The 27,690-nt window shown below is 40.3% G+C and overlaps 1 protein-coding gene across 1 annotated transcript in view; it reads right to left on the bottom strand.

Moving 5' to 3' along the window:
* The window catches only part of LOC128689851 (uncharacterized), a 77,602-nt gene that overhangs the window by 33,484 nt on the left and 16,428 nt on the right, over positions 1 to 27,690 (bottom strand). The window contains exons 8-12 of the mRNA XM_070087688.1: positions 23,089 to 23,163; positions 5,468 to 5,678; positions 2,132 to 2,971; positions 229 to 465; positions 1 to 90 (exon numbers count right to left, since the gene is read on the bottom strand). The exon at positions 1 to 90 is cut by the window's left edge and continues 128 nt beyond it. Coding sequence (XP_069943789.1) covers positions 1 to 90; positions 229 to 465; positions 2,132 to 2,971; positions 5,468 to 5,678; positions 23,089 to 23,163 — 1,453 coding nt within the window. The remainder of the gene's footprint in view (positions 91 to 228; positions 466 to 2,131; positions 2,972 to 5,467; positions 5,679 to 23,088; positions 23,164 to 27,690) is intronic.

Raw genomic sequence — 27,690 nt, forward strand, 5'->3', positions numbered from 1 at the left:
AGGCTTTGGCACACACAGGACATTGTGGTAATCCTTAGACAAGTTACCGCAGAAGAAGGTGATGGTAGAGTTGTTGTTGACAGGCGCTTGCTGTTGCAGGGGGGAAAAGAGAGAGAAGTTATAGGGATAGAGAAACAGTAAACTTCATCTGCATTTAATAATACAATATTATGGTTATACCTCAACAAGTTCCACAAAATCTGAGTAGGTTACTCTGTCAGGACCTACATTGTGGTGCCATTCACTTAGGCCACTGCCGTGGACGCTGCTGTCATGGTCATGCACGTTCTCAGAGTCGTCGGGAAAGCCACCGTCGAGTGGAAATCCGCCACCAGGGTGGAGCAACCCGTCATCCTCGCTGGGGAAGCGGATGATCTGGTCTCCGAAGTGCGGCGTCTCGACTAGTTCCCCGCCATAGGTTTTGTCATCTCCTGTGTCTAGGGCAGGCGAGCGACCTGACCAGCCCTGGCGAGGTTGTAGAACAAAAGTAAGGTCATCGTAAGAGGTCAATTAGGGGGGTCATTTCAATAGTTACTGGGGAACTCCTCGACTGGTATTATTATTATAATCAAGGGGGAAGCGCTAAACCCGGAGGATTATACAGCGCCTGGGGGGGGGGGGATGTGGAAGGCATTCAGGCTTAATTCGGGGAACTGGAGCACAGATCCAATTCCCTAAATCAAGAGCCCCTCACCAACATCAAGGAACCTTCCTTGAGGGGTCCTCGACTGGTAGACTCTGACCTCAGAGTAAGTTTAGGTGTGTCTGTGTACCTATTTATTCTTTATTCTTTTTTGCACACTAATGTTACACCTTAACTTTTACTCTAAATTAATACTTTACAACTCAGACAACGTGATAAAATTGCGGAATGTGAATGTTTTTCGTGTTTCCTTTCACTTCACTTTTTCCATCACTAAATATTTTGTTATCTTCTCTTGTCTCGTATATTATCTTCCTTCTGTTTGTGGGCCCTAAATTCTTCTCTCATTTCTCTTCTAATTCATCCTTTTTACAAGGAATCAAAGTGAAGATGACTTGATTAATGGAGTAATCCCCCTGGGCGCTGTATGACCCTTACAGGTTTAGCGCTTCCAAAAAGAATATATAAAAAATACGCTCTCTCTCTCTCTCTCTCTCTCTCTCTCTCTCTCTCTCTCTCTCTCTTCCTGAAACCTTTGTTTTCGTATTGTGGAGAAAGAGAACACTGACGTAATCACACGGTTAGTCATACAAATAGATTAACAGACGTTAACCTCACGAAAACTACAGTAACCTAACTCTAACTCACCTAACCTAAAAAAATATATATATATTAAATTTGAGTAGTATGTTAGTTCCGGGAGAAATGAATGAAATGGGAGTTCGGAGGAATCTGCACGTTCTAACCTCCAGTCAGTAATGCGTACAAATTGGAACATTCAGTGTCCATCTCTGTCAGTTAGTTGAGTGCAGTTAGTTGAGGTATTTGTAAGGTATAAGACCCATAGTCAGCACGACAACCATTACTGAAGCCACTTACCTGGACGCTAATAGCAAGAATATTTTAATCCCTGCTATATGGGGGGGGGACTCTCAATGTATAGACACGAGAGATACACCTCTAGTTATATATGCACGCTGAGGGATACACCTCTCGGTATATATACACTGAGAGATACACCTCTTGGTGTGTATACGCTGAAAGATGCATCTCTCGGTGCATACACAGATTACTAGAATGCGTAAGGAATTATTAAAGGCTTATCTGTGTGGGATGCATAGTTCTACAAACAGGCTGTGGTTGGGTACTTTAGTAGTTTAAACGTTTCTTGGCTATTGTCATAACTTATGAATGGATGTATTTCGAGATATTATTGTCCACGTATTGACTATTAACAATTTTAAAGGTGAGGAGGATCGATATTCCGTCGAATAATCGCGAAGTGTACAGTTATAATCTGGTAGCCAGGCTTTCACAATTATTATTATAATCAAGGGGGCAGCGCTAAACCCGTAGGATTATACAGCCAGGCTTTCACAAGAGATTTCATCCAGGTTAAGGAGTAGCGAAGGATCAAGCCGGGGTCCCCTAATTCCGGCTCTGCATAATGTATGTCAAGAGAATAGAAGAAATGCACAGACAAATTACCTGGTCATGTCCCCAGCTTCCTTTGGAAGACTCGTTCTTCCTGTTGGAAGTGTGATTGAAGGAACCAAACCCCAGGAAGAGGCTGTGGTATCCACCTACAGCGCCTCCTCCAACGAAGCCTTCTTCGTAGTCCTGCGGGTAAGGGGATTTCTCGTCCGTCTCAAACCTTTTCTCCGGCAGGGGGATGAGCTCCTTCTCTGGGTCCCTGATCATCGCTGCCGACCGCTGCTGTGGCGTCGGTAAGAACGTACGTCGGGCTTCGTCCTCTGCGTCAGGAGGCCTAGCTAGCTCTGGATGATCGCCACGACGAGATCGAGATCTGTAAGGTTCTTGTGTCTCTTTTAGGCTGCTTCTCGCTACATGGCTCGAGTCTGGGCTAAGTTTAGGCTTGACATGTCGGGTTTGGTGACAATTGTGACGGGTCCGAGGGAGAATGACAGTACCCGGAGGTAAAGAATTAGAACCCCCGTCCAGCATCTTCTTCCTGTAAGGCTGAGATGAATAGGAGGTCATCTGCGGACTGTGATTTCGAAGGGATGCTTGAGTCCTCTCTTTTTGTCTGTATCGTTCGTGCTCCCCGGTGATGCTGGGAACGGATAGCCCGAACACGCTACCTGTAGCACTCAAAGCGATACTTCCCCATCTCTCTCCCGGGTTGGGTCTCGCTACAGGAAGACTCTCTTGTAGTGTAGAACCAACAGGGCTCTGAGACTCCCTCGGGTGTGATATGGGCGTAGCACTGCGGCTGTGACGTCTCACACGAGTGATGGGAGACATCACTGACGAAGTGGGTGACATCAGCTCTGAACAATGTTCTTGTTCCATTTTACGGATAAATTCCTGTTGGAAGAAAGCAAAGTGATTAACTTAATGTGGTGAGAGAGAGAGAGAGAGAGAGAGAGAGAGAGAGAGAGAGAGAGAGAGAGAGAGAGAGAGAGAGAGAGAGAGAGAGAGAGACAGAGGGAGACAGAGAGAGAGAGAGAGAGAGAGAGAGAGAGAGAGAGAGAGAGAGAGAGAGAGAGAGAGAGAGAGAGATAGGGAGACAGTAGATGAGGGAGAGAATGAAGGACACAGAAGTATTGAGGAAGACGATCAGGAGGCCAATAGGCTAAGAGACAAATATTCATTAAATCTGTAAAATTACTTAATAATATATATATATATATATATATATATATATATATATATATATATATATATATATATATATATATATATATATATATATATATATATATATATATATATATATATATATATATATATATTATATTAACACATCGGCCGTTTCCCACCAAGGCAGGGTGGGCGGAAAAAGAAAAACTTTCATCATTCACTCCATCACTGTCTTGCTAGAGGCATGCCTACACTACAGTTATAAAACTGCAACATTAACACACCTCCTTCAGAGTGCAGACACTGTACTTACCGTCTCCAGGACTCAAGTCCGGCCTGCCGGTGTCCCTGAATCCCTTCATAAATGTTACCTTGCTTACACTCCAACAGCACGTCAAGTCCTAAAAACCATATATATATATATATATATATATATATATATATATATATATATATATATATATGTATATATATATATATATATATATATATATATATATATATATATATATATATATATATATATATATATATATATATATATATATATATATATATATAGTTTTGATGTTACTTCCTTGTTTACGAAAGTTCCTGTTGATGATTTATTAAGTTTCTTATCTGAAGAACTCGTTAACTATGATTTACCATTGCCAGTTCCTACTATCATTAAACTTATTAAACTTTGCATTGTTGATGCAAAATTTGTATTTAATGATAAGTTTTACACTCAGAAGTTTGGTATGGCAATGGGAAATCCTCTTTCACCTGTTCTTAGTAACCTATACATGGAATTTTTTGAAACAAGGTTGCTTAACACAATCCTCCCTAATAGAGCTAAATGGTTCAGATATGTTGATGATATTTTGTGTCTTATGCCCAAAAATGTAGATATACACCATTTCCTTGGAAAATTAAATAGCTTAGCCCATTCTATAAACTTTACTGTTGAGTTTGAAGAAAATAACTCATTGAATTTTCTAGATGTTTTAATTATTAAGGGTAATAATGAATTCAAATTTAAAATTTACAGAAAACCTACAAATAACTGTTCCTATGTCCACTATTATTCTTCGCATCAAGATAGAGTCAAACTGTCTGTTTTCTCATCAATGTTTTTAAGAGCTTTACGAATTTGTAGTCCTGAGTTCATAAATGAGGAAATATCCAAAATTTATGAAATAGGTAATGATTTAAAATACCCAAGAAATGTAATTGATAAATCTTTTAAAGTTGCTAGAAATACTTTTTACAATCCAAAAAGGGACAACCAGCCTTATTCAACTAAAAATATGTTGGTTCTCCCTTATCATGAAAACTTGGTTGATATGCCTTCTCTTCTTAAGACTTTTAATATTAAAGTTGTATTCAAAAATCTTGATACAGTAAAAAAAAACTTTTGATAAAGAATTCCCCCCAAAATGCTGATGGATGTGTCTATAAGATTCCTTGTAAAATTTGCGATAAAGTTTATTACGGTCAAACTGGTAAAAATCTCGAACTAAGATTAAAACAACATAAATATAGCATTAGAACTGGACAAGATTCCAATGCTCTATTTATTCATGTAAGAGATTTTAACCATCCAATTGATTTTCAAAAAGTTGAGAAATTAGTATCAAGCAAGTCCATGGTCGACAGGAATATAATTGAATCTTGTTTCACAAAAAGCAGTTTTGACAATAATATGAATATTTCCTTTGGTTTATATAAATTAGATCCATTTATAATTAATAGAATTTGGGAAGAATTTAATAATACACTGGACAAATAATAATTTTAAATTTTTTTTTTGGGTCGAATAGTTTGTTGGTGGGTTGTGCGAAGGACCTGTCCGGTTGGGCCGGCGCGCGTCAGGTGTTTAACCGTTGTGGGATCTGATAGTGAGGTGTTGGCCAGACCTCTTATATACCTTCCTTGGATGCTTTACTTTCATAGTTCCTTGATAATGTGAGTAGTCACGAAAGAGCTTGGAATTTCTCTATTCTTTCACAGTGGTTGTTTTGTATATTCTGAAATCACCTGTTTACTGTGATCTTATTGCATTAATGGATACCACACGACTCTTCAGAATGTTCTCGATAAGCTTTCCTAATCATATCTTTTGTTTCCCAGTTTTCTTCTGCACTGATATATATATATATATATATATATATATATATATATATATATATATATATATATATATATATATATATATTGAAGCCTACTATCACGTACCTGGTGCCTCACGTACTGTTTGGGATCATGCTGCTCAGGGAACTGGAAGGCGCAGCAGTGGTAAGGATAGGTGAGGTGGGCCTCCTGGATAGTCTCGAAGGAGTAGACTGAAGGGAACACCTTGAGGCTAGGCGTCCGCTCTAAGTAGAGGAACTCCAGGTCTGTCAGACCCAGCGTAGGCAGGGAGGTGATGGACGTCTCTGACAGGTCCCTGCAGTAAACAAGCATGTCTCCGTGAAGCGTTAAATCCACATGGGGTCAATCAGCTTAAAAGAGAAGTGGAGGCTCGATCAGAGAATGGGAGGTTAGAAAAGAATAAGAGGGGTATATAACAAGAGGAGCAATTATCTTCAAAAGAGCAAGAGGTAATTACATAGAGAAGATTACACGCAAAACACTTTGACCTCAGCTATTTTTATGGGCCATTTTCATCTCGGTTCATCATATGGAACATACAAACATTAAAAGTTGCTTGAAGTGTTAGGGGATTCAATGACACGAAACAGCGATAAAAAAAAAAAATAACTCCGTACCAGAAGAGGAAATACAAACGTGGTTAACAAAGAAATATTAAACTCTTTAACAGGTTGTTCTGCAAAGTTATGAACACAATAATATTTCAACGTTCTTTAAAAACCAAGTAAGTCCGAATTATCGGATTAATTCAACAATGCAGAGGACCATAGAATTGTAAGTATCCGAGCTGCTTGTAGTGGGTGTAGAGTTAGAAATCCCCTTCGAGGTCTCATTTCTTATATAAATATCTGCACATTTCTTTCATTACCATGTGGTAATTAGAGCAGCAAGATAACTACTCTATAAAGATAATAGGCAGACGAGCGAATTTTATTTCAAACGTGCGATTTTGAAAGAAACCATACCACGGGTGGGGATAGAACCCGCGATCAGAGAGTCTCAAAAGTCCAGCGTTAGCCACTGGACCAGCTAGCCACAATAAGATTCATCCAACTAGGTATATTTCTACACCATAGGAAGGTTAGCATAGGCACCACTGTGACCACACATGCAAATTTTTACAGACGAATCTCCAGCTAACGTGGTCGTGACGAACTCTAGCTCAAGTCCCCTCAAAACCTTCGTATGGTGTAGAAATGTACCTAGTTGGATGAATCTTATTGTGGCTAGCTGGCCCAGTGGCTAACGCGACGGTCTGGAATTTTAAGACTGATCGCGGATTCTGATCCCACCCGTGGTATGGTTTGTTTACAATCGTTTCATTACGATTTCGTGAGTCGTGCGATTTTTGGCTTAAATAGGAACCCCCTTCCTGCCGAATAAGGCAAGGGAAAATTTGTGTATGCAATAATTTCGCAAAAATAATTCTGAACCTAACGAAAAAAAAATATATTTTATTGGTTTGTTTGTTATTAAATTATTGTAAACTTATCTAAAATAAATTTAGTTGGATTAGGCTAAATTAAATTGCGCTTGTTATAATAAGGTTAGGTAAGTTTTCTAAGATTCTTTTGGTACAAAAGCATTAATTTTTACATTAATATAAATGAAAAAAAAAATATATCTTTAAACGTATAAGATTTATTTTGGAAAGAACTTAATTTTAAATGAGTTCTTGCTAATTATGTATATATATATATATATATATATATATATATATATATATATATATATATATATATATATATATATATATATATATATATATATATATATATAAATATATATATATATATATATATATATATATATATATATATATATATATATATATATATATATATATATATATATATATATATATATATATATATAATGTATATTATGTTACAACATATACGTTATTATCCATAATAAAGGAATATATTTAAAGCACAATGCATCTAAGGAATCTTGTTGCTTGTAATTTTCTTCATAAACTGAACAGTGAACATAAGAGGCAGTGTTGTACGTCTGTGGATGTGATAAGAGAGCAACGTAAATATATCTCATGAGTCCTGACGTGGGTAAATAGCTGGAAATGGGGTGAAAAGATCCTGAAGGCACAGTAAGGAGGATGAGGAAGAGGTGGAAGAGGAGGTTTAGCAAGAAGAGAAGCACCACTACCACTAACGTCAACAACAGCATCACCAGCACCACCATCATCAGCACCAGCACTACCAACAGCATCACCAACACCACCAACAGCATCTCCAGCATCACCAACACACCAAACAGCACCACAAGCACCACCAACAGTAGTTACACCACCAACCACTAACAGCACCACCCCGAGCTTCACTAACAGTATCACCACCACCACCAACCTCACCAACTGTAGCACCACCTCCACTACCATAACAGTCCCGACCACCACCATAACCATTACGCTTGCTGTAGTTAGTAACAGAACCCCTCCCCCCCAGGTAACTAAAATGCGTCTTGCATAAATCTACACAATCGTTCATATTGTTGGTGAGATCGTTTTTATATAACCAGTGAATGTTTAGTGTGAGTGTTGTATTAATGTTTACAGTCGTCGCCTTTTTATATAACGTTGTGTTTGTGTTACTCATGTTTACATACAGAAGTGTCAGTAATTATTCCTGTAAGAATTGAGCACATATTCTTTATAACACAGGAATACATAGGAGTTACCCGCGGTTTTAGACTAGTCTAAGAGGATATATACACACACCAAGATGTGTATATCTCTGGGTGTATATATGCTGAAAATGTACTGTAATCCGTATATTAGGAATTAAACATCCCTGATGGGGGGTGAACAGGTGACATGCAACTTGCGTACTCGATAGGCTTTAAACCCCATTAAACAATATAATATTAGGCCAGCAGCACCACGATAACCATCACCTACACAAATAATCAGCACTAATAGCACCATCAGCACCACAGCTACCACCCTCACCACAACCTTCCCCGAATACGATCACCACAGATAAGAAGCACCACCAATAACACCACTACTAGCACCACGGCTGCCACCATCGCCACAACCGTCCACTACCAGCCCCACCACCACAAACAACCAGCCTGAGAAATGATAGCGCAGGAGAGGAGAGAATGAGACAGGGAAGACCCCTCTCTCTTCTCAGCTCCCACGGGAGTCCCGACTTTGTTGTGACAGGGAGAGAGAGAGAGAGAGAGAGAGAGAGAGAGAGAGAGAGAGAGAGAGAGAGAGAGAGAGAGAGAGAGAGAGAGAGAGAGAGAGAGAGAGCAAATCACATTCAATGCCCTAATTAAAGAATGACTGGGGAGGTACGTAGGTAGGTATACTGTTTGTCAGGAAACAGAACAAGTGTTTCCTGACGCGGTTCTTAGTTATATGATAAACCACAGTTGGAGCTCTTGGTCATCTGACCGAGGCCTTCCGCTGGCTTACCGGTCTACCTCTTTAAAAATTCTGCTTATCATTGTAACCATTAGGTTCCTATGATGATTGGGGAAGGAAAGGAGAAGAGAAGGAAAAAAAAAGAATAGAAGTGGGAAAGGAATATTAAAAGAAGAGAAGGTGAAGGCGAGAGTAGAGGGGAAGGAAGAAGAGAAGAAAAGGGACAAGGAGGAGGGGAAGGCATCAGGTAAAAGTCGTGCGTCACTGCATAGTGTCTTGAGTCACGTTGATAGAGGTGTGTCACCTTGACTCATGTCTGTTTGACAGGTCTCAGACATAGCGCTTATCCTGGGTCATGTCTTCAGTCATGTATACAGAGTTCTTTATATCACAGGAACACACACACACACACACACACACACACACACACACACACACACACACACACACACACACACACACACACACACACACACACGACACTTGAGGACAGGAGGGTCAGGGGAGACATGATAACTACATATAAAATACTGCGCGGAATAGACAAGGTGGACAAAGACAGGATGTTCCAGGGAGGGGACACAGAAACAAGAGGTCACAATTGGAAGTTGAAGACTCAGATGAGTCAAAGGGATGTTAGGAAGTATTTCTTCAGTCATAGAGTTGTCAGGCAGTGGAATAGCCTAGAAAGTGAAGTACTGGAAGCGGGAACCATACATAGTTTTAAGACGAGGTTTGATAAAGCTCATGGAGTAAGGAGAGAGAGGACCCAGTAACAACCGCTGAAGAGGCGGGGCCAGGAGCTAAGACTCGACCCCTGCAACCACAAATAGGTGAGTACAAACACACACACACACACACATATATATGTACATTTATATATATATATATATATATATATATATATATATATATATATATATATATATATATATATATATATATATATACTTATTCATTTATTTTTTAACACATCGGCTGTCTCCCACCTAGGCAGGGTGGCCCGAAAAAGAAAAACTTTTATCATCAATCACTCCATCACTGTCTTGCCAGAGGCGCGCTTACACTACAGTCATAAAACTGCAACATTAACTCCCCTCCTTGTAATAAATGGAGATGCGTCGTGCAAAAATGCACGTGAGATGAAAATTATATAGAAAAGCAGGGCACAGACCCTAAATCTGGGGCAGAAAAAAATTATTTCATGGCAAGACTAGTGGTAGAGTCAGGTTTCCACTGGCCTTAAAATTTTCAATTAAATATTAACGAAAGTGATCGCCTTTGTATTTCAGAACAAAATCCAAACTTAGTTGGAAGGTTCGATCTTTTATTATTATTACTATTATTATTATTATTATTATTATTATTATTATTATTATTATTGTTGTTGTTGTTGTGATTATTGCGATTGTATGCCGACCATCCAGTCTTATAAGAGCTTTGTTAGGTTAACGATCTAGTCCTGAAGTAGCCATTTAAAACTGTTCTTCTAGTCTTGAAAGTCATTTAAGTTTCACCATATAGCCTTTAAGACTGACCATCTTCAAGGCTTACCCATCTTGTTACTGAGGAGCCATTTAAGACTCACCGTCTGGTTACTAAAGGGATATTTAAGGCTGACCATTTGATCTTGGAGAATCAGATTAAGGGTGACCAACTGGTGTGTCGGACCACAGAGGCAGCCTGGCCAAAACTACGATCTCCACCCACCCTGAATACTGATTACTGCCACACCCTTACCACACAGCCACATCCCACTACACAGCCATACCTCTACCACACAGCCACACCCTTACCACACAACCACACCCCACCACACAGCCATACCTCTACCACACAGAGACACCTTTACCACACAGCCACATCACACCACACAGCCATACCTCTAACACACAGCCACACCTTTACCACATAACCACACCTCCACCACACAGCCACACTTCCAGCACACATCCACACTTCCACCACACAGCCATACCTCCAACACACAACCACACCTCCAATACACAGCCACACTTCCACCACACAGCCGCACCTCCACCACACAGCCACACCTCCATCACACAGCCACACTTCCACCACACAGCCGCACGTCCACCACACAGCCACACCTCCATCACACAGCCACACTTCCACCACATAGCCACGCCTCCACCACACAGCCACACCTCCACTACACAGTCACACCTCCACCACACATCCACACCTCTACCACACAGCCACACTTCCACCACATAGCCACACTTCCACCACACCGCCACACTTCCACCAGACAGCCACACCTCCACCACACAGCCACACCTCCACAAACAGCCACACTTCCACCACAAAGCCACACCTCCATCACACAGCCACACCTCCACCACACCGCCACACTTCCACCACATAGCCACACCTCCACCACACAGCCACACCTCCACCACACAGCCACACTTCCACCACATAGCCACACTTCCATCACTTAGCCACACCTCCACCACACAGCCATACCTCCACCACACAGCCACACTTCCACCAAACCGCCACACTTCCACCACACAGCCACACCTCCACCACACAGCCACACCTCTACCACACAGCCACACTTCCACCACACAGCCACACTTCCATCGCACCGCCACACTTCCACCACACAGCCACACCTCCACCACACAGCCACACTTCCACCAAACAGCCACACTCCCACCACATAGCCACACCTTCACCACACAGCCACACCTCCACCACACAGCCACACCTTCACCACACAGCCACACCTCCACCACACAGCCACACTTCCACCACACAGCCACACTTCCACCACACAGCCACACCTCCACCACACAGCCACACCTCCACCACACAGCCACATTTCCACCACACAGCCACACTTCCACCACACAGCCACACTTCCACCACACAGCCACACCTCCACCACACAGCCACACCTCCACCACACAGCCACACCTCTACCACACAGCCACACTTCCACCACACAGCCACACTTCCATCGCACCGCCACACTTCCACCACACAGCCACACCTCCACCACACAGCCACACTTCCACCAAACAGCCACACTTCCACCACACAGCCACACCACCACACAGCCACATGTCCACCAAACCGCCACACTCCCACCACATAGCCACACCTTCACCACACAGCCACACCTCCACCACACAGCCACACCTTCACCACACAGCCACACCTCCACCACACAGCCACACTTCCACCACACAGCCACACTTCCACCACACAGCCACACCTCCACCACACAGCCACACCTCCACCACACAGCCACATTTCCACCACACAGCCACACTTCCACCACACAGCCACACCTCCACCACACAGCCACACCTACACCACACAGCCACACCTCCACCACACAGCCACACCTCCACCACAAAGCCACACCTCCACCACAAAGCCACACCTTCACCACATAACCAGGAGGAAGAGGCCAAGGTTAATAAAAGGGATTGGAAAAGTAAAGTGAATAATGTAAAGGGAGATGATGGAGTGAGAGAATAAGTGGATGTAAGTGGAGACGGAGGGAGGCAGAATATAAGTGGATGTAAGTGGAGACGGAGGGAGGCAGAATATAAGTGGATGTAAGTGTATAAGTGGCAGAGTTTCCCTCTAAATGCACTAACCATCGATAGTTACTTTAACAGGTAGTCTTTACCCTGCTAGTTTGGACTATTTATACGCAGCTTAGTAAAAGTCAAATGATCCCTGGGGATACTCCGCTATTTATGGGTACAGTAACAATACGTATTAAAACCGGTTAATAGAAATACTTTCCTGTTAGGACGCCACAGGAGACAGGTCGTGGCTGGTGCTTAAGTGTGTGGTAGTTCTGTGGCTGATGCTTGAGTGTGGGGTAGTTCTGTGGCTGGCGCTTGAGTGTGTGGTAGTACTGTGACCGGTGCTTGAGTGTGTGGTAGTTCTGTGGCTGGTGCTTGAGTGTGTGGTAGTTCTGTGGCTGGTGTTTGAGTGTGTGGTAGTACTGTGACTGGTGCTTGAGTGTGTGGTAGTTTTGTGGCTGTTGTTTGAGTGTGTGGTAGTTCTGTGGCTGGTGCTTGAGTGTGTGGTAGTTCTGTGGCTGTTGTTTGAGTGTGTGGTAGTTCTGTGGCTGGTGCTTGAGTGTGTGGTAGTTCTGTGGCTGTTGTTTGAGTGTGTGGTAGTTCTGTGGCTGGTGCTTGAGTGTGTGGTAGTACTGTGACTCATGCTTGAGTGTGTGGTAGTTCTGTGGCTGGTGCTTGAGTGTGTGGCAGTTCTGTGGCTGGTGCTTGAGTGTGTGGTAGTTCTGTGGCTGATGCTTGAGTGTGGGGTAGTTCTGTGGCTGGCGTTTGAGTGTGTGGTAGTACTGTGACTGGTGCTTGAGTGTGTGGCAGTTCTGTGGCTGGTGCTTGAGTGTGTGGCAGTTCTGTGGCTGGTGCTTGAGTGTGTGGTAGTTCTGTGGTTGTTGTTTGAGTGTGTGATAGTTCTGTGGCTGGTGCTTGAGTGTGTGGTAGTTCTGTGTCTGGTGTTTGAGTGTGTGGTAGTTCTGTGGCTGGTGCTTGAGTGTGTGTTAGTTCTGTGGCTGTTGTTTGAGTGTGTGGTAGTTCTGTGGCTGGTGTTTGAGTATGTTGTAGTACTGTGACTGGTGCTTGAGTGTGTGGTAGTTCTGTGTCTGGTGTTTGAGTCTGTGGTAGTTCTGTGGCTGGTGCTTGAGTGTGTGGTCGTTCTGTGGCTGCTGATTGAGTGTGTCATAGGCAGTTCTGTGATAGTGCTTGGATGCTTAAAACGTAGTGTAAGGAGTGTGGATGAGACAAGCGTGAGTAAGAAGGGTGTAATGGAAGGTGCGTGGATAGAAGGGATGTAATGAGAGGGGCGTGGTGGTAGGAGCGTCAATGGATGGGCGTGGATGGGCGGGGTCTGGATGAGTGAGTTGTGGATGGGTGGGTGGTGGATGGGATTGGAGTGGATGGAAGGAGCGTGGATGGGAAGACCGTGGATGGGAAGGGCATGGATGGAAGGAGAGTGAATGGGGAGCTGATAATGGTCGTTTGTGAACCCATTACTCTGCTAGTGACTTCCTGTATGGTCTGCGGTCGACACTGTGAGACTAATCAATGAGTTGGTTCCGACCCCAGACCCCAGACCCCAGACCTCAAATTTCAGTCCTCAGACCTCGAAAATGGTACCTCAAAATACCATCCTAGGCAGCAAAGCGCAGGACAGTGGATCAGCTCTGACTTGAAATTTCAGTTAATCTTCTCGAGTGGTATACTATCATTGAGTAACCACAAAATGTTTCGCCCACAGGTGAGAGAAAGGAAGGTTTCCAATGCTGTGTCTCTCGACCAGCATGTCAAACACCCTTCCTTGCTGGGTGGCAAAGTGGAGGAAACTCTAAAACCGAAATTTCCGGCATTTCACATTCTTGTGAGTAAGTCGTGGCCGTGTTTACACGAGTTAATTAGGTAAACTCAGCCCTTGATTGCGATGTCTCTTCGTCCTGGCAGTAAGCAAGAATGAGACGGGCAAAAGAGCTTTATAACGCCAGTCTTGGTTGCATCTGAGAAGTTAGAGCGTCAGTCTTCCTGCAACTAAAGACTTGGAACGTCAACCTACCTTGCAATTGGAGATTTAGGTCGTCAGACTTCCTTGCAACTGAAGAGTATTAATCATCTACTCAAGACAAGTCGTGCCGTCTTATATCACTCATGTGAAAGCCTGAATTCATTTTCCTCTTTTTAGAGAGAAAATGAGATCCTATCCAAGAAATATAATGTTGGGAAAACACTCACCCCAAAGACCATCTATCTGACGACAGGAATAATATGATTGGGAACTAATCTGGTGACTCTTGGAAGGTTAACAGCGTCATTTAATCTCCCAATTCTCCCCACCCCATCAGGATCACCTGTCCTCCCTTCCGTCCACTCCTAGGTACACATTAATCTCCCATCCTCCTCCTACCAACCCTCCGCTTACCATCCATACCAATAATATATTCTATCCCCTTCCTTAACATCACTCTAATCTTCATCACCCTCCCCTCCCAGCATAATTCTATCCTTCCCCAACCTCTCCCTATCATTCTCATCCTCAAACATGCTGAACTTGAGCCTTGTAAATTTCTGTATAATGTATAATGTGTAATGCATAATGTATATGGACAAATTATGCTAAGAGTCTGAGGCGCAAGTAAACAGACTACACCTCAGGCATATGCAAATAAAGACGTCTAAGTGTTGAACATGTGTCTTATTCACCATAGGTAGAGGAGTTAGAGACGTTGATGTTACATCACTGGAAAATTGTGGAACTAGAGAAGACATGATCATAATTCGCAAGATACACAGTGACATAGACGGAGTTGCTAAAGACGGACATTTTCTTTATGAAAAGAGGAAAGAGAACAATGGGACGCAGCTGGAAACAAGAAAATTGCAACACCAGAAGAGGTGTACGAAAGAATTCCTTCCGTGTGAAAAGTAACGATTAAATGGAACTCATTAGGAAGAGATGTAGTATAGGCCGACTCATCATACTGATTCATCGGGAAATATGGCAGAGACCACAAGGGAAGTAAGAAAGTCATGTACCAGCGTGTTGAAGTGCAAAAATAAATATATGTGAGTACAAAACTATGTAAGTACATATACACACAAGCCAGCTATGGTGCCTTTTTGTATCACAAGAAAATAATTAACACATACATATACACACACATTTTTAAGAAGGATAATTAATGGATAAGACAGCGAGATGCGCCATGCCTACTTAAACACGTTGAAAATATTGTTAAACACGTGGGTACTTAAATTCCACCAAGATAAATGCAAAGTAATGAGAAGAGGAGAGGGAGAGAGAGAAAAGAAGAGAGAGAGAGAGAGAGAAAAGGAGAGGGAGAGAGAAAAAGAGAGGGAAAGAGAAAAGGAGAGGGAGAGACATGACTGGAAGCGAAATTCAGTCATGGATGAGAGTCGCTGTAGTCATCACGAGAGGAGAGACTTCTAGTGTATATTACACATATTTATTTACGCGAATCTCACTCTCTCTCTCTCTCTCTGTGTGTGTGTATATATATGTCGTGCCGAATAAGCAGAACTTGCGATCTTGGCTTAAATAGCAACGTTCATCTTGCCATATAGGACAAGTGAAAATTTGTGTATGCAATAATTTCGCCAAAATCATTCTGAACCTAACTAAAAAAATATATTTCACTGTGTTTGTTTAGTATTAATTTACTGTAAACAAATCTAAAATATATTTAGTTGGGTTAGGCTAAAATAAATTGCTCTTGTTATAGTAAGGTTAGGTAAGTTTTCTAAAATTCTTTTGGTGCAAAATTAAAAATTTTTACATTAACATTAATGAAAAATATATATCTTTAAACGTATAAGAGAAAATTTTAGAAAGGACTTAATTTTAAATGAGTTCTTGCTAATTGACTAGTTTTACATATTCGGCACGACATATATATATATATATATATATATATATATATATATATATATATATATATATATATATATATATATATATATATATATATATATATATATATATATATATATATATATATATATGCAAAACAACCACTCTGAAAGAATAGAGAAATTCCAAGCGCTTTCGTGACTACTCACATTATCAAGGAACTATGAAAGTAAAGCATCCAAGGAAGGTATATAAGGGGGTCTGGCCAACACCTCACTATCAGATCCCACAACGGTTAAACACTTGACGCGCGCCGGCCCAACTGGACAGGTCCTTTGCACAACCACCAACAAACTATTCTACCCAAGAAAATTTTTAAAATTATTATTCGTCCAGTGTATTATTAAATTCTTCCCAAATTCTATTAATTATAAATGGATCTAATTTATATAAACCAAAGGAAATATTCATATTATTGTCAAAACTGCTTTTTGTGAAACAAGATTCAATTATATTCCTGTCGACCATGGACTTGCTAGATACTACTTTCTCAACTTTTTGAAAATCAATTGGATGGTTAAAATCTCTTACATGAATAAATAGAGCATTGGAATCTTGTCCAGTTCAAATGCTATATTTATGTTGTTTTAATCTTAGTTCGAGATTTTTACCAGTTTGACCGTAATAAACTTTATCGCAAATTTTACAAGGAATCTTATAGACACATCCATCAGCATTTTGGGGGGAATTCTTTATCAAAAGTTTTTTTACTGTATCAAGATTTTTGAATACAACTTTAATATTAAAAGTCTTAAGAAGAGAAGGCATATCAACCAAGTTTTCATGGTAAGGGAGAACCAACATATTTTTAGTTGAATAAGGCTGGTTGTCACTTTTTGGATTGTAAAAAGTATTTCTAGCAACTTTAAAAGATTTATCAGTTACATTTCTTGGGTATTTTAAATCATTACCTATTTCATAAATTTTGGATATTTCCTCATCTATGAACTCAGGACTACAAATTGGTAAAGCTCTCAAAAACATTGATGAGAAAACAGACAGTTTGACTCAATCTTGATGCGAAGAATAATAGTGGACATAGGAACAGTTATTTGTAGGTTTTCTGTAAATTTTAAATTTGAATTCATTATTACCCTTAATAATTAAAACATCTAGAAAAGGTAATGAGTTATTTTCTTCAAACTCAACAGTAAAGTTTATGGAATGGGCTGAGCTATTTAATTTTCCAAGGAAATGGTGTATATCTACATTTTTGGGCATAAGACACAAAATATCATCAACATATCTGAACCATTTAGCTCTATTAGGGAGGATTGTGTTAAGCAATCTTGTTTCAAAAAATTCCATGTATAGGTTACTAAGAACAGGTGAAAGAGGATTTCCCATTGCCATACCAAACTTCTGAGTGTAAAACTTATCATTAAATACAAATTTTGCATCAACAATGCAAAGTTTAATAAGTTTAATGATAGTAGGAAATGGCAATGGTAAATCATAGTTAACGAGTTCTTCAGATAAGAAACTTAATAAATCATCAACAGGAACTTTCGTAAACAAGGAAGTAACATCAAAACTAACCATGTTAAAATCACTTAAGTCTGTCAAGGAGCTTAATTTATCAACTAAGTCTATGTTGTTTTTAACATTAAAGTTAGAAATTTTGCCAACAACAGAGCTCAAAATATCAACAAGCCATTTGGATAATTTATATGAAACTGACCCTATGGAGCTAATAATTGGTCTGACTGGATTCCCTGGTTTGTGTGTTTTTATTAGTCCATACATGTAAGGTAAAGATGGATTAGTGGAAGTAAATTGTTTGACTAATTCATCTTTGCCTTTCAGTAGAAGTTTTATTGTTTTATTGAAATTGCTGTTAACGGTTTCTAGGGGATTTTTCCTAAGTTTCGAATAGGTTTCAGTATCATCTAAGAGATTATTCATTTTTTTTGGTAATCATTTTCTTTCACAATTACTATTGCATTTATTTTGTCTGCTTTAGTAAGGCGCAAATTTTTATTGTATTAAGTGTATCATAAGACTTAAAGAATCTTTGAGGGCAATTGGGAATGTTTGGTTTTAACATAGAGCTATATACCATTCCTTTACTAATATTAATTTCATCAGAGGACAAATCAGAAAATTTTTCAAAGTTACAAACGGCTTTTGCAATTTCAACATTATTAAGTTTTTTTGAAGTTGCAAAACTTAGGCCAAAACCTAGAGCAGCAGTTGTATTTTTGTCTAAAATTTCATCTGATAAGTTAATTATAAAGTTGTTATTAGCATGCTTTGTCCAATCACTATTTTCAATTAAAATGTCTAATTTTCTTTGTAGTTTGTTTTTGAGTTCATTACAAATTCTTCTGAGTTTATTATAGCAATGATCCAACATACTGTGTTTCCATTCTGATGGAATGGCCTGATACACTTAATAACAATAAAAATTTGCGCCTTACTAAAGCAGACAAAATAAATGCAATAGTAATTATGAAAGAAAATGATTACCAAGAAAAAATGAATAATCTCTTAGATGATACTGAAACCTATTCGAAACTTAGGAAAAATCCCCTAGAAACCGTTAACAGCAATTTCAATAAAACAATAAAACTTCTACTGAAAGGCAAAGATGAATTAGTCAAACAATTTACTTCCACTAATCCATCTTTACCTTACATGTATGGACTAATAAAAACACACAAACCAGGGAATCCAGTCAGACCAATTATTAGCTCCATAGGGTCAGTTTCATATAAATTATCCAAATGGCTTGTTGATATTTTGAGCCCTATTGTTGGCAAAATTTCTAACTTTAATGTTAAAAACAACATAGACTTAGTTGATAAATTAAGCTCCTTGACAGACTTAAATGATTTTAACTTGGTTAGTTTTGATGTTACTTCCTTGTTTACGAAAGTTCCTGTTGATGATTTATTAAGTTTCTTATTTGAAGAACTCGTTAACTATGATTTACCATTGCCATTTCCTACTATCATTAAACTTATTAAACTTTGCATTGTTGATGCAAAATTTGTATTTAATGATAAGTTTTACACTCAGAAGTTTGGTATGGCAATGGGAAATCCTCTTTCACCTGTTCTTAGTAACCTATACATGGAATTTTTTGAAACAAGATTGCTTAACACTATCCTCCCTAATAGAGCTAAATGGTTCAGATATGTTGATGATATTTTGTGTCTTATGCCCAAAAATGTAGATATACACCATTTCCTTGGAAAATTAAATAGCTTAGCCCATTCTATAAACTTTACTGTTGAGTTTGAAGAAAATAACTCATTGAATTTTCTAGATGTTTTAATTATTAAGGGTAATAATGAATTCAAATTTAAAATTTACAGAAAACCTACAAATAACTGTTCCTATGTCCACTATTATTCTTCGCATCAAGATAGAGTCAAACTGTTTGTTTTCTCATCAATGTTTTTGAGAGCTTTACCAATTTGTAGTCCTGAGTTCATAGATGAGGAAATATCCAAAATTTATGAAATAGGTAATGATTTAATATACCTAAGAAATTTAATTGATAAATCTTTTAAAGTTGCTAGAAATACTTTTTACAATCCAAAAAGGGACAACCAGCCTTATTCAACTAAAAATATGTTGGTTCTCCCTTACCATGAAAACTTGGTTGATATGCCTTCTCTTCTTAAGACTTTTAATAGTAAAGTTGTATTCAAAAATCTTGATACAGTAAAAAAAACTCTTGATAAAGAATTCCCCCCAAAATGCTGATGGATGTGTCTATAAGATTCCTTGTAAAATTTGCGATAAAGTTTATTACGGTCAAACTGGTAAAAATCTCGAACTAAGATTAAAACAACATAAATATAGCATTAGAACCTCACAAGATTCCAATGCTCTATTTATTCATGTAAGATATTTTAACCATCCAATTGATTTTCAAAAAGTTGAGAAAGTAGTATCAAGCAAGTCCATGGTCGACAGGAATATAATTGAATCTTGTTTCATGAAAAGCAGTTTTGACAATAATATGAATATTTCCTTTGGTTTATATAAATTAGATCCATTTATAATTAATAGAATTTGGGAAGAATTTAATAATACACTGGACAAATAATAATTTTAAAAATTTTCTTGGGTAGAATAGTTTGTTGGTGGTTGTGCAAAGGACCTGTCCAGTTGGGCCGGCGCGCGTCAGGTGTTTAACCGTTGTGGGATATGATAGTGAGGTGTTGGCCAGACCCCCTTATATACCTTGCTTGGATGCTTTACTTTCATAGTTCCTTGATAATGTGAGTAGTCACGAAAGCACTTGGAATTTCTCTATTCTTTCAGAGTGGTTGTTTTGCATATTCTGAAATAACCTGCTTACTGTGATCTTATTGCATATATATATATATATATATATATATATATATATATATATATATATATATATATATATATATATATATATATATATATATATATATATATATATATATATATATATATATATATATATATATATATATATATATATATATATATATATATATATATATATATATATATATACATATATATATATATATATATATATATATATATATATATATATATATATATATATATATATATATGTATATATATATATGTATATATATATATGTATATATATATATATATATATATATATATATATGTATGTATATGTGTGTGTGTGTATGTGTGTACTCACCTAGTTGAGGTAGCAGGGGTCGAGTCCGAGCTCCTGGCCCCGCCTCTTCACTGGTCGTTACTAGGTCACTCCCCCTGAACCGTGAGCTTTATCATACCTCTGCTTAAAGCTATGTATGGATCCTGCCTCCACTACATCGCTTCCCAAACTATTCCACTTCCTGACTACTCTGTGGCTGAAGAAATACTTCCTAACATCCCTGTGATTCATCTGTGTCTTCAACTTCCAACTGTGTCCCCTTGTTACTCTGTCCAATCTCTGGAACATCCTGTCTTTGTTCACCTTGTCGATTCCTCTCAGTATTTTGTATGTCGTTATCATGTCCCCCCTATATCTCCTGTCCTCCAGTGTCGTCAGGTTGATTTCCCTTAACCTCTCCTCGTCGGACATACCTCTTAGCTCTGGGACTAGTCTTGTTGCAAACCTTTGCACTTTCTCTAGTTTCTTTACGTGCTTGGCTAGGTGTGGGTTCCAAACTGGTGCCGCATACTCCAAAATGGGCCTAACGTACACGGTGTACAGAGTCCTGAACGATTCCTTATTAAGATGTCGGAATGCTGTTCTGAGGTTTGCCAGGCGCCCATATGCTGCAGCCGTTATTTGGTTGATGTGCGCTTCAGGAGATGTGCCTCGTGTTATACTTACCCCAAGATCTTTTTCCTTGAGTGAGGTTTGTAGTCTCTGGCCCCCTAGACTGTTCTCCGTCTGCGGTCTTTTTTGCCCTTCCCAATCTTCATGACTTTGCACTTGGTGGGATTGAACTCCAGGAGCCAATTGTTGGACCAGGTCTGCAGCCTGTCCAGATCCCTTTGTAGTTCTGCCTGGTCTTCGATCGAGTGAATTCTCATCAACTTCACGTCATCTGCAAACAGGGACACTTCGGAGTCTATTCCTTCCGCCATGTCGTTCACAAATACTAGAAACAGCACTGGTTCTAGGACTGACCCCTGTGGGACCCCGCTGGTCACAGGTACCCACTCTGACACCTCGCCACTTACCATGACTCGCTGCTGTCTTCCTGACAAGTATTCCCTGATCCATTGTAATACCTTCCCTGTTATCAGTGCTTGGTCCTCCAGTTTTTGCACTAATCTCTTGTGTGGAACTGTGTCAAACGCCTTCTTGCAGTCCAAGAATATACAATCCACCCACCCCTCTCTCTCTTGTCTTACTGCTGTGACCATGTCATAGAACTCCACTAGGTTTGTGACACAAGATTTCCCGTCCCTGAAACCATGTTGGCTGCTGTTGATGAGATCATTCCTTTCTAGGTGTGTGTGTGTGTGTGTGTGTGTGTGTGTGTGTGTGTTTGTATCATATATAGGAAAAGCTGCCCAATTAGCAAGAAATCATTTAAAATTAAATCCTTTTAAAAATTTTCTCTTATTCGTTTGAAGATATATTTTTCATTTATGTTAATGTAAAAATTAGTAATTTTGTACCAGAAGAACCTTAGGAAACTTACCTAATTTTATTATAACAAGAGCAATTTAATTTAGACTAATCAACTAAATATATTTTAGATTAGTTTACAATAATTTAATAATAAACAAACACAATGAAATATATTTTTTTCGTTAGGTTCAGAATGATTTTTACGAAATTATTGCATACACAAATTTTCGCTTGCTTTATTCGGCAAGAAGAGCGTCGCCAGTAGGCCTGCTGCACTGCTCCACTGTTTTTATTTTCTTATGTTCTTATGTTCACCAGTGGTCGATATATTGCCGTTGTCTCTATCCAAGACAGTCTTGTCCAAGTGGAAGACAAGAAGCTCAACAACACAGTAATAGAGAAAAACTTTTATTGTACAACAAGCCTTTGATTCGCAAATTTTCGCTCATGGATGTTTTTCATGTTAGCAAGAAAGCTCATCTTCGGGGGAAAAGTTATGCAATAAGAGTCACGCTGTACATTATGTGTCGTTGTAGTTACCGAGAGACACTTCGCTCCTAGTCGCTAGTAGCGAAGAGGTGAAGGCAGGAGCCATGAATGGTCCTTTGCATACGCATCTAGGTGATTATAGCTGGGTAAGTACACAGTATTAATAAATGTATAGGAAAACGCTGTTATTCAGTGTTTAATCTTGGAAGATAAAAGGAATATGTTGTAGTAGCGAGAGTTTTTTTTTATCATCAATACACATATTTGGAAATACACTCTTTCTCTACTCACAGCGTGCGGAGACTTCCTATACCCTTGAAGGCTTCAGGACTGAGGCTTCGCAAGTTAGTGTTGCCCTTCAGGCTCCTGAAAAATAGAAAATATACGATGGTGAGGACATATATTTTTCTTTGCCTCGAAATAACAATTTCTGGCAGTGCAATGCATTGTGAAGACAAAGATGAAAGAACACAGTTACTCAGTGTTTACCTCTGTGTGAGCTGTATCACCTCAGGACTTGATAAAGCTCTAAATAGAGACATATGTTGTCTCTAATAGCATGTTCTGACACAAGTGGCGAAAAGCCACCACCTTCATGCTTTTGGCGTGCATTAAGAATGGCTTAAAGAAAAGTGGAAAGCTTAGATCCCCGCTTTTCATGTTCATCGTTGAAAAATATATTCACATTTGAATTCTAGTTGCTAGACGTTTTTGTGTATAAATATGCTGTTGTTCAACCGTCTACAGGATGGCAGTGGGAGAGCAAAATAAACTAGCCGCTTCGGTGACAAGATCTAAGAAATCTCCGGAACAGTAACACACACAAGAACAATTTATGAGAAGGTGAAATCACCACAGGTGCCCAGACTGCCTAACAAAAGTGAACTAAAGAGACATGATAACAACATCTATTGTTATAACAGGATTTGAAAGAATAGAATAAGAAGTATTGTTAGTATCGCCAATAAGGATAACAAGAGGCCACAGATGTAAATATATAAGAATAAAGAGACAAGAAGATTCCGGAAGAGTATTCTTTACAAAAAAAAAAAAATGGGTCTGGGAAAATAGAGGAGGTAATTCAGCTTGAGGAAAATTTAAAAAATGCACTTGACAAACTTATTATAGAAGATGGTACACCACAACCACAACACTAATCTTGTAGCTACAACAAACAGGTGATTACAGGAAGGTAATTATATACGAAGAACCACACCAATTCATACACACACATACACACACAAACACACACACACACACACACACACATACACAACAACAACACACACACACACACACACACACACACACACACACACACACACACACACACACTACAAGAAAGGGGACTACACGGGAATGAGGAACATTCTGAACGGGGTTCAGTGGGACAGAGAACTGGCAGGGAAGCCAAATAATGAGATGATGGAATATGTAACAACAATGTGCAAGGAGGCTGAGGAGAGGTTTGTACCCAAGGGTAACAGGAATAATGAAAGACCCAGGATGAGCCCATGGTTCACCCAAATGAGCAGGGAGGCAAAAACCAAGTGTGCTAGGAAATGGAAGAAATATAGAAGGCAAAGGACCCAGGAGAATATGGAGAGCAGTCGTAGAGCCAGAAACGAATATGTACAGATAAGAAGAGAGGCCCAACGACAATATGAAAACGACATAACAGCGAAAGCCAAATCTGACCCGAAACTGTTATGCAGCCACATCAGGTGGAAAACAACAGTCAAGGACCAGGTAATCAGGCTAAGGAAGGAAGGAGGAGAGACAACAAGAAATGACCGTGAAGTATGTGAGGAACTCAACAAGAGATTCAAAGAAGTGATCACAGAGGAAACAGAAGGGGCTCCAGAAAGACGGAGAGGTGGGGCACACCACCAAGTGCTGGATACAGTACACAAAACCGAGGAAGAAGTAAAGAGGCTTCTGAGTGAGCTTGATACCTCAAAGGCAATGGGGCCAGATAACATCTCTCCATGGGTCCTGAGAGAGGGAGCAGAGGCGCTATGCGTACCCCTAACAACAATATTCAATACATCTATCGAAACAGGGAGATTGCCTGAGGCATGGAAGACAGCAAATGTAGTCCCAATCTTTAAAAAAGGAGACAGACATGAAGCACTAAACTACAGACCAGTGTCACTGACATGTATAGTATGCAAAGTCATGGAGAAGATTATCAGGAGAAGAGTGGTGGAACACCTAGAAAGGAATGATCTCATCAACAGCAGCCAACATGGTTTCAGGGACGGGAAATCCTGTGTCACAAACCTACTGAAGTTCTATGACATGGTCACAGCAGTAAGACAAGAGAGAGAGGGGTGGGTGGATTGCATTTTCTTGGACTGCAAGAAGGTGTTTGACACAGTTCCACACAAGAGATTAGTGCAAAAACTGGAGGACCAAGCAGGGATAAAAGGGAAGGCCCTACAATGGATCAGGGAATACTTGTCAGGAAGACAGCAGCGAGTCATGATACGTGGCGAGGTGTCAGAGTGGGCACCTTTGACCAGCGGGGTCCCACAGGAGTCAGACCTAGGACCAGTGCTGTTTCTGGTATTTGTGAACGACATGGCGGAAGGAATAGACTCCGAAGTGTCCCTGTTTGCAGATGACGTGAAGTTGATGAGAAGAATTCATTCGATCGAAGACCAGGCAGAACTACAAAGGGATCTGGACAGGCTGCAGACCTGGTCCAGCAATTGGCTCCTGGAGTTCAATCCCACCAAGTGCAAAGTCATGAAGATTGGGGAAGGGCAAAGAAGACCGCAGACGGAGTACAGTCTAGGGGGCCAGAGACTACAAACCTCACTCAAGGAAAAAGATCTTGGGGTGAGTATAACACGAGGCACATCTCCTGAAGCGCACATCAACCAAATAACTGCTGCAGCATATGGGCGCCTAGCAAACCTCAGAAGCATTCCGACATCTTAATAAGGAATCGTTCCGGACCCTGTACACCGTGTACGTTAGGCCCATGTTGGAGTATGCGGCACCAGTTTGGAACCCACACCTAGCCAAGCACGTAAAGAAACTAGAGAAAGTGTAAAGGTTTGCAACAAGACTAGTCCCAGAGCTAAGAGGTATATCCTACGAGGAGAGGTTAAGGGAAATCAACCTGACGACACTGGAGGATAGAAGAGATAGCGGGGACATGATAACGACATACAAAATGCCGATACGAATTGACGAGGTGGACAAAGACAGGGTGTTCCAGGCAATGGACAGAGTAACAAGGGGACACAGTTGGAAGTTGAAGACACAGATGAATCACAGGGATGTTAGGAAGTATTTCTTCAGCCACAGAGTAGTCAGGAAGTGGAATAGTATGGGAAGCGATGTAGTGGAGGCAGGATCCATACATAACTTTAAGCAGAGGTATGATAAAGCTCACGGTTCAGGGAGAGTGATCTAGTAGCGACCAGTGAAGAGGCGGGGCCAGGAGCTTGGACTCGACCCCTGCAACCTCAACTAGGTGAGTACAACTAGGTGAGTATACACACACACACACACACACACACACACACACACACACACACACACGACCACGTGGCTCTGTGCTTTGAATACATAGTAAAGTTGCAAGTGGAGAGAGTAACAGGAGTTGAATGGGAAAAGCCTGACTATAAAAGAGGGGACTACATAGGGTTGAGGAACTTCCTGCAGGAGGTTCCGTGGGACAGAGAACTGGCAGGAAAGCCAGTAAATAAAATGATGGAATATGTAACAACAAAATGCGAGGAGGCAGTGGAAATATTTATTCCCAAGGGCAACAGAAACAATGGGAAGACCAGAACGAGCCCCTGGTTTACCCGACGTTGTAAGGAGGCAAAAACAAAGTGCAATAGAGAATGGAAAAAGTACAGAAGGCAGAGAACACATGAAAATAGGGAGATCAGTAGCAGAGCCAGGAACGAGTATGCACAGGTAAGGAGGGAGGCCCAGCGACAGTATGAAAATGACCTAGCATCGAAAATTAAGACTGACCCGAAACTGTTGTATAGCCAGATGAGGAGGAAGACAACAGTCAAAGACCAGGTGATCAGATTGAGGACAGAAGGTGAAGAACTCACAAGAAATGATCAGGAGGTATGTGAGGAGCTAAACAGGAGATATAAGGAAGTTTTTACAGTAGAGACAGGAAGGGATGTGGGAAGACAGCACAGAAGGGAACATCAAGAGGGAATATATCAACAAGTGTTGGATGACATACGAACAACCGAGGAGGAGGTGCAGAAGCTGCTAAGTGACCTCGATACCTCAAAGGCTATGGGACCGGACAACATTTTCCCATGGGTCCTTAGAGAAAGAGCACAGATGCTGTGCGTGCCCCTAACCACAATCTTCAACACATCCCTTGAAACTGGGCAACTACCTGAGAAATGGAAGACAGCAAATGTAGTCCCCATATTTAAGAAAGGAAACAGAAATGAGGCACTAAACTACAGACCTGTGTCTCTGACATGTATTGTGTGCAAAGTCATGGAGAAGATTATCAGGAGGAGAGGGGTGAAACACCTGGTACGGAAAGAGATTATAAATGAAAACCAGCATGGGTTCATGGAAGGAAAATCCTGTGTCACAAACCTCCTGGAGTTTTATGACAAGGTAACAGAAGTAAGACACGAGAGAGAGGGGTGAGTTGACTGCGTTTTCCTAGACTGCAGAAAGGCCTTTGACACAATTCCCCACAAGAGATTAGTGCAGAAGCTGGAGGATCAGTCGCATATAACAGGGAGGGCACTGTAATGGATCAGGGAATACCTGGCAGGGAGGCAGCAACGAGTCATGGTACGTGAAGAGGTATCACAGTGGGCGCCTGTGACGAGCGGGGTCCCACAGGGGTCAGTTCTAGGACCAATGCAATTTTTGATATATGCG

The sequence above is a fragment of the Cherax quadricarinatus genome, chromosome 22 (assembly GCF_038502225.1).
Source record: "Cherax quadricarinatus isolate ZL_2023a chromosome 22, ASM3850222v1, whole genome shotgun sequence".
NCBI lineage: Eukaryota > Metazoa > Arthropoda > Malacostraca > Decapoda > Parastacidae > Cherax > Cherax quadricarinatus.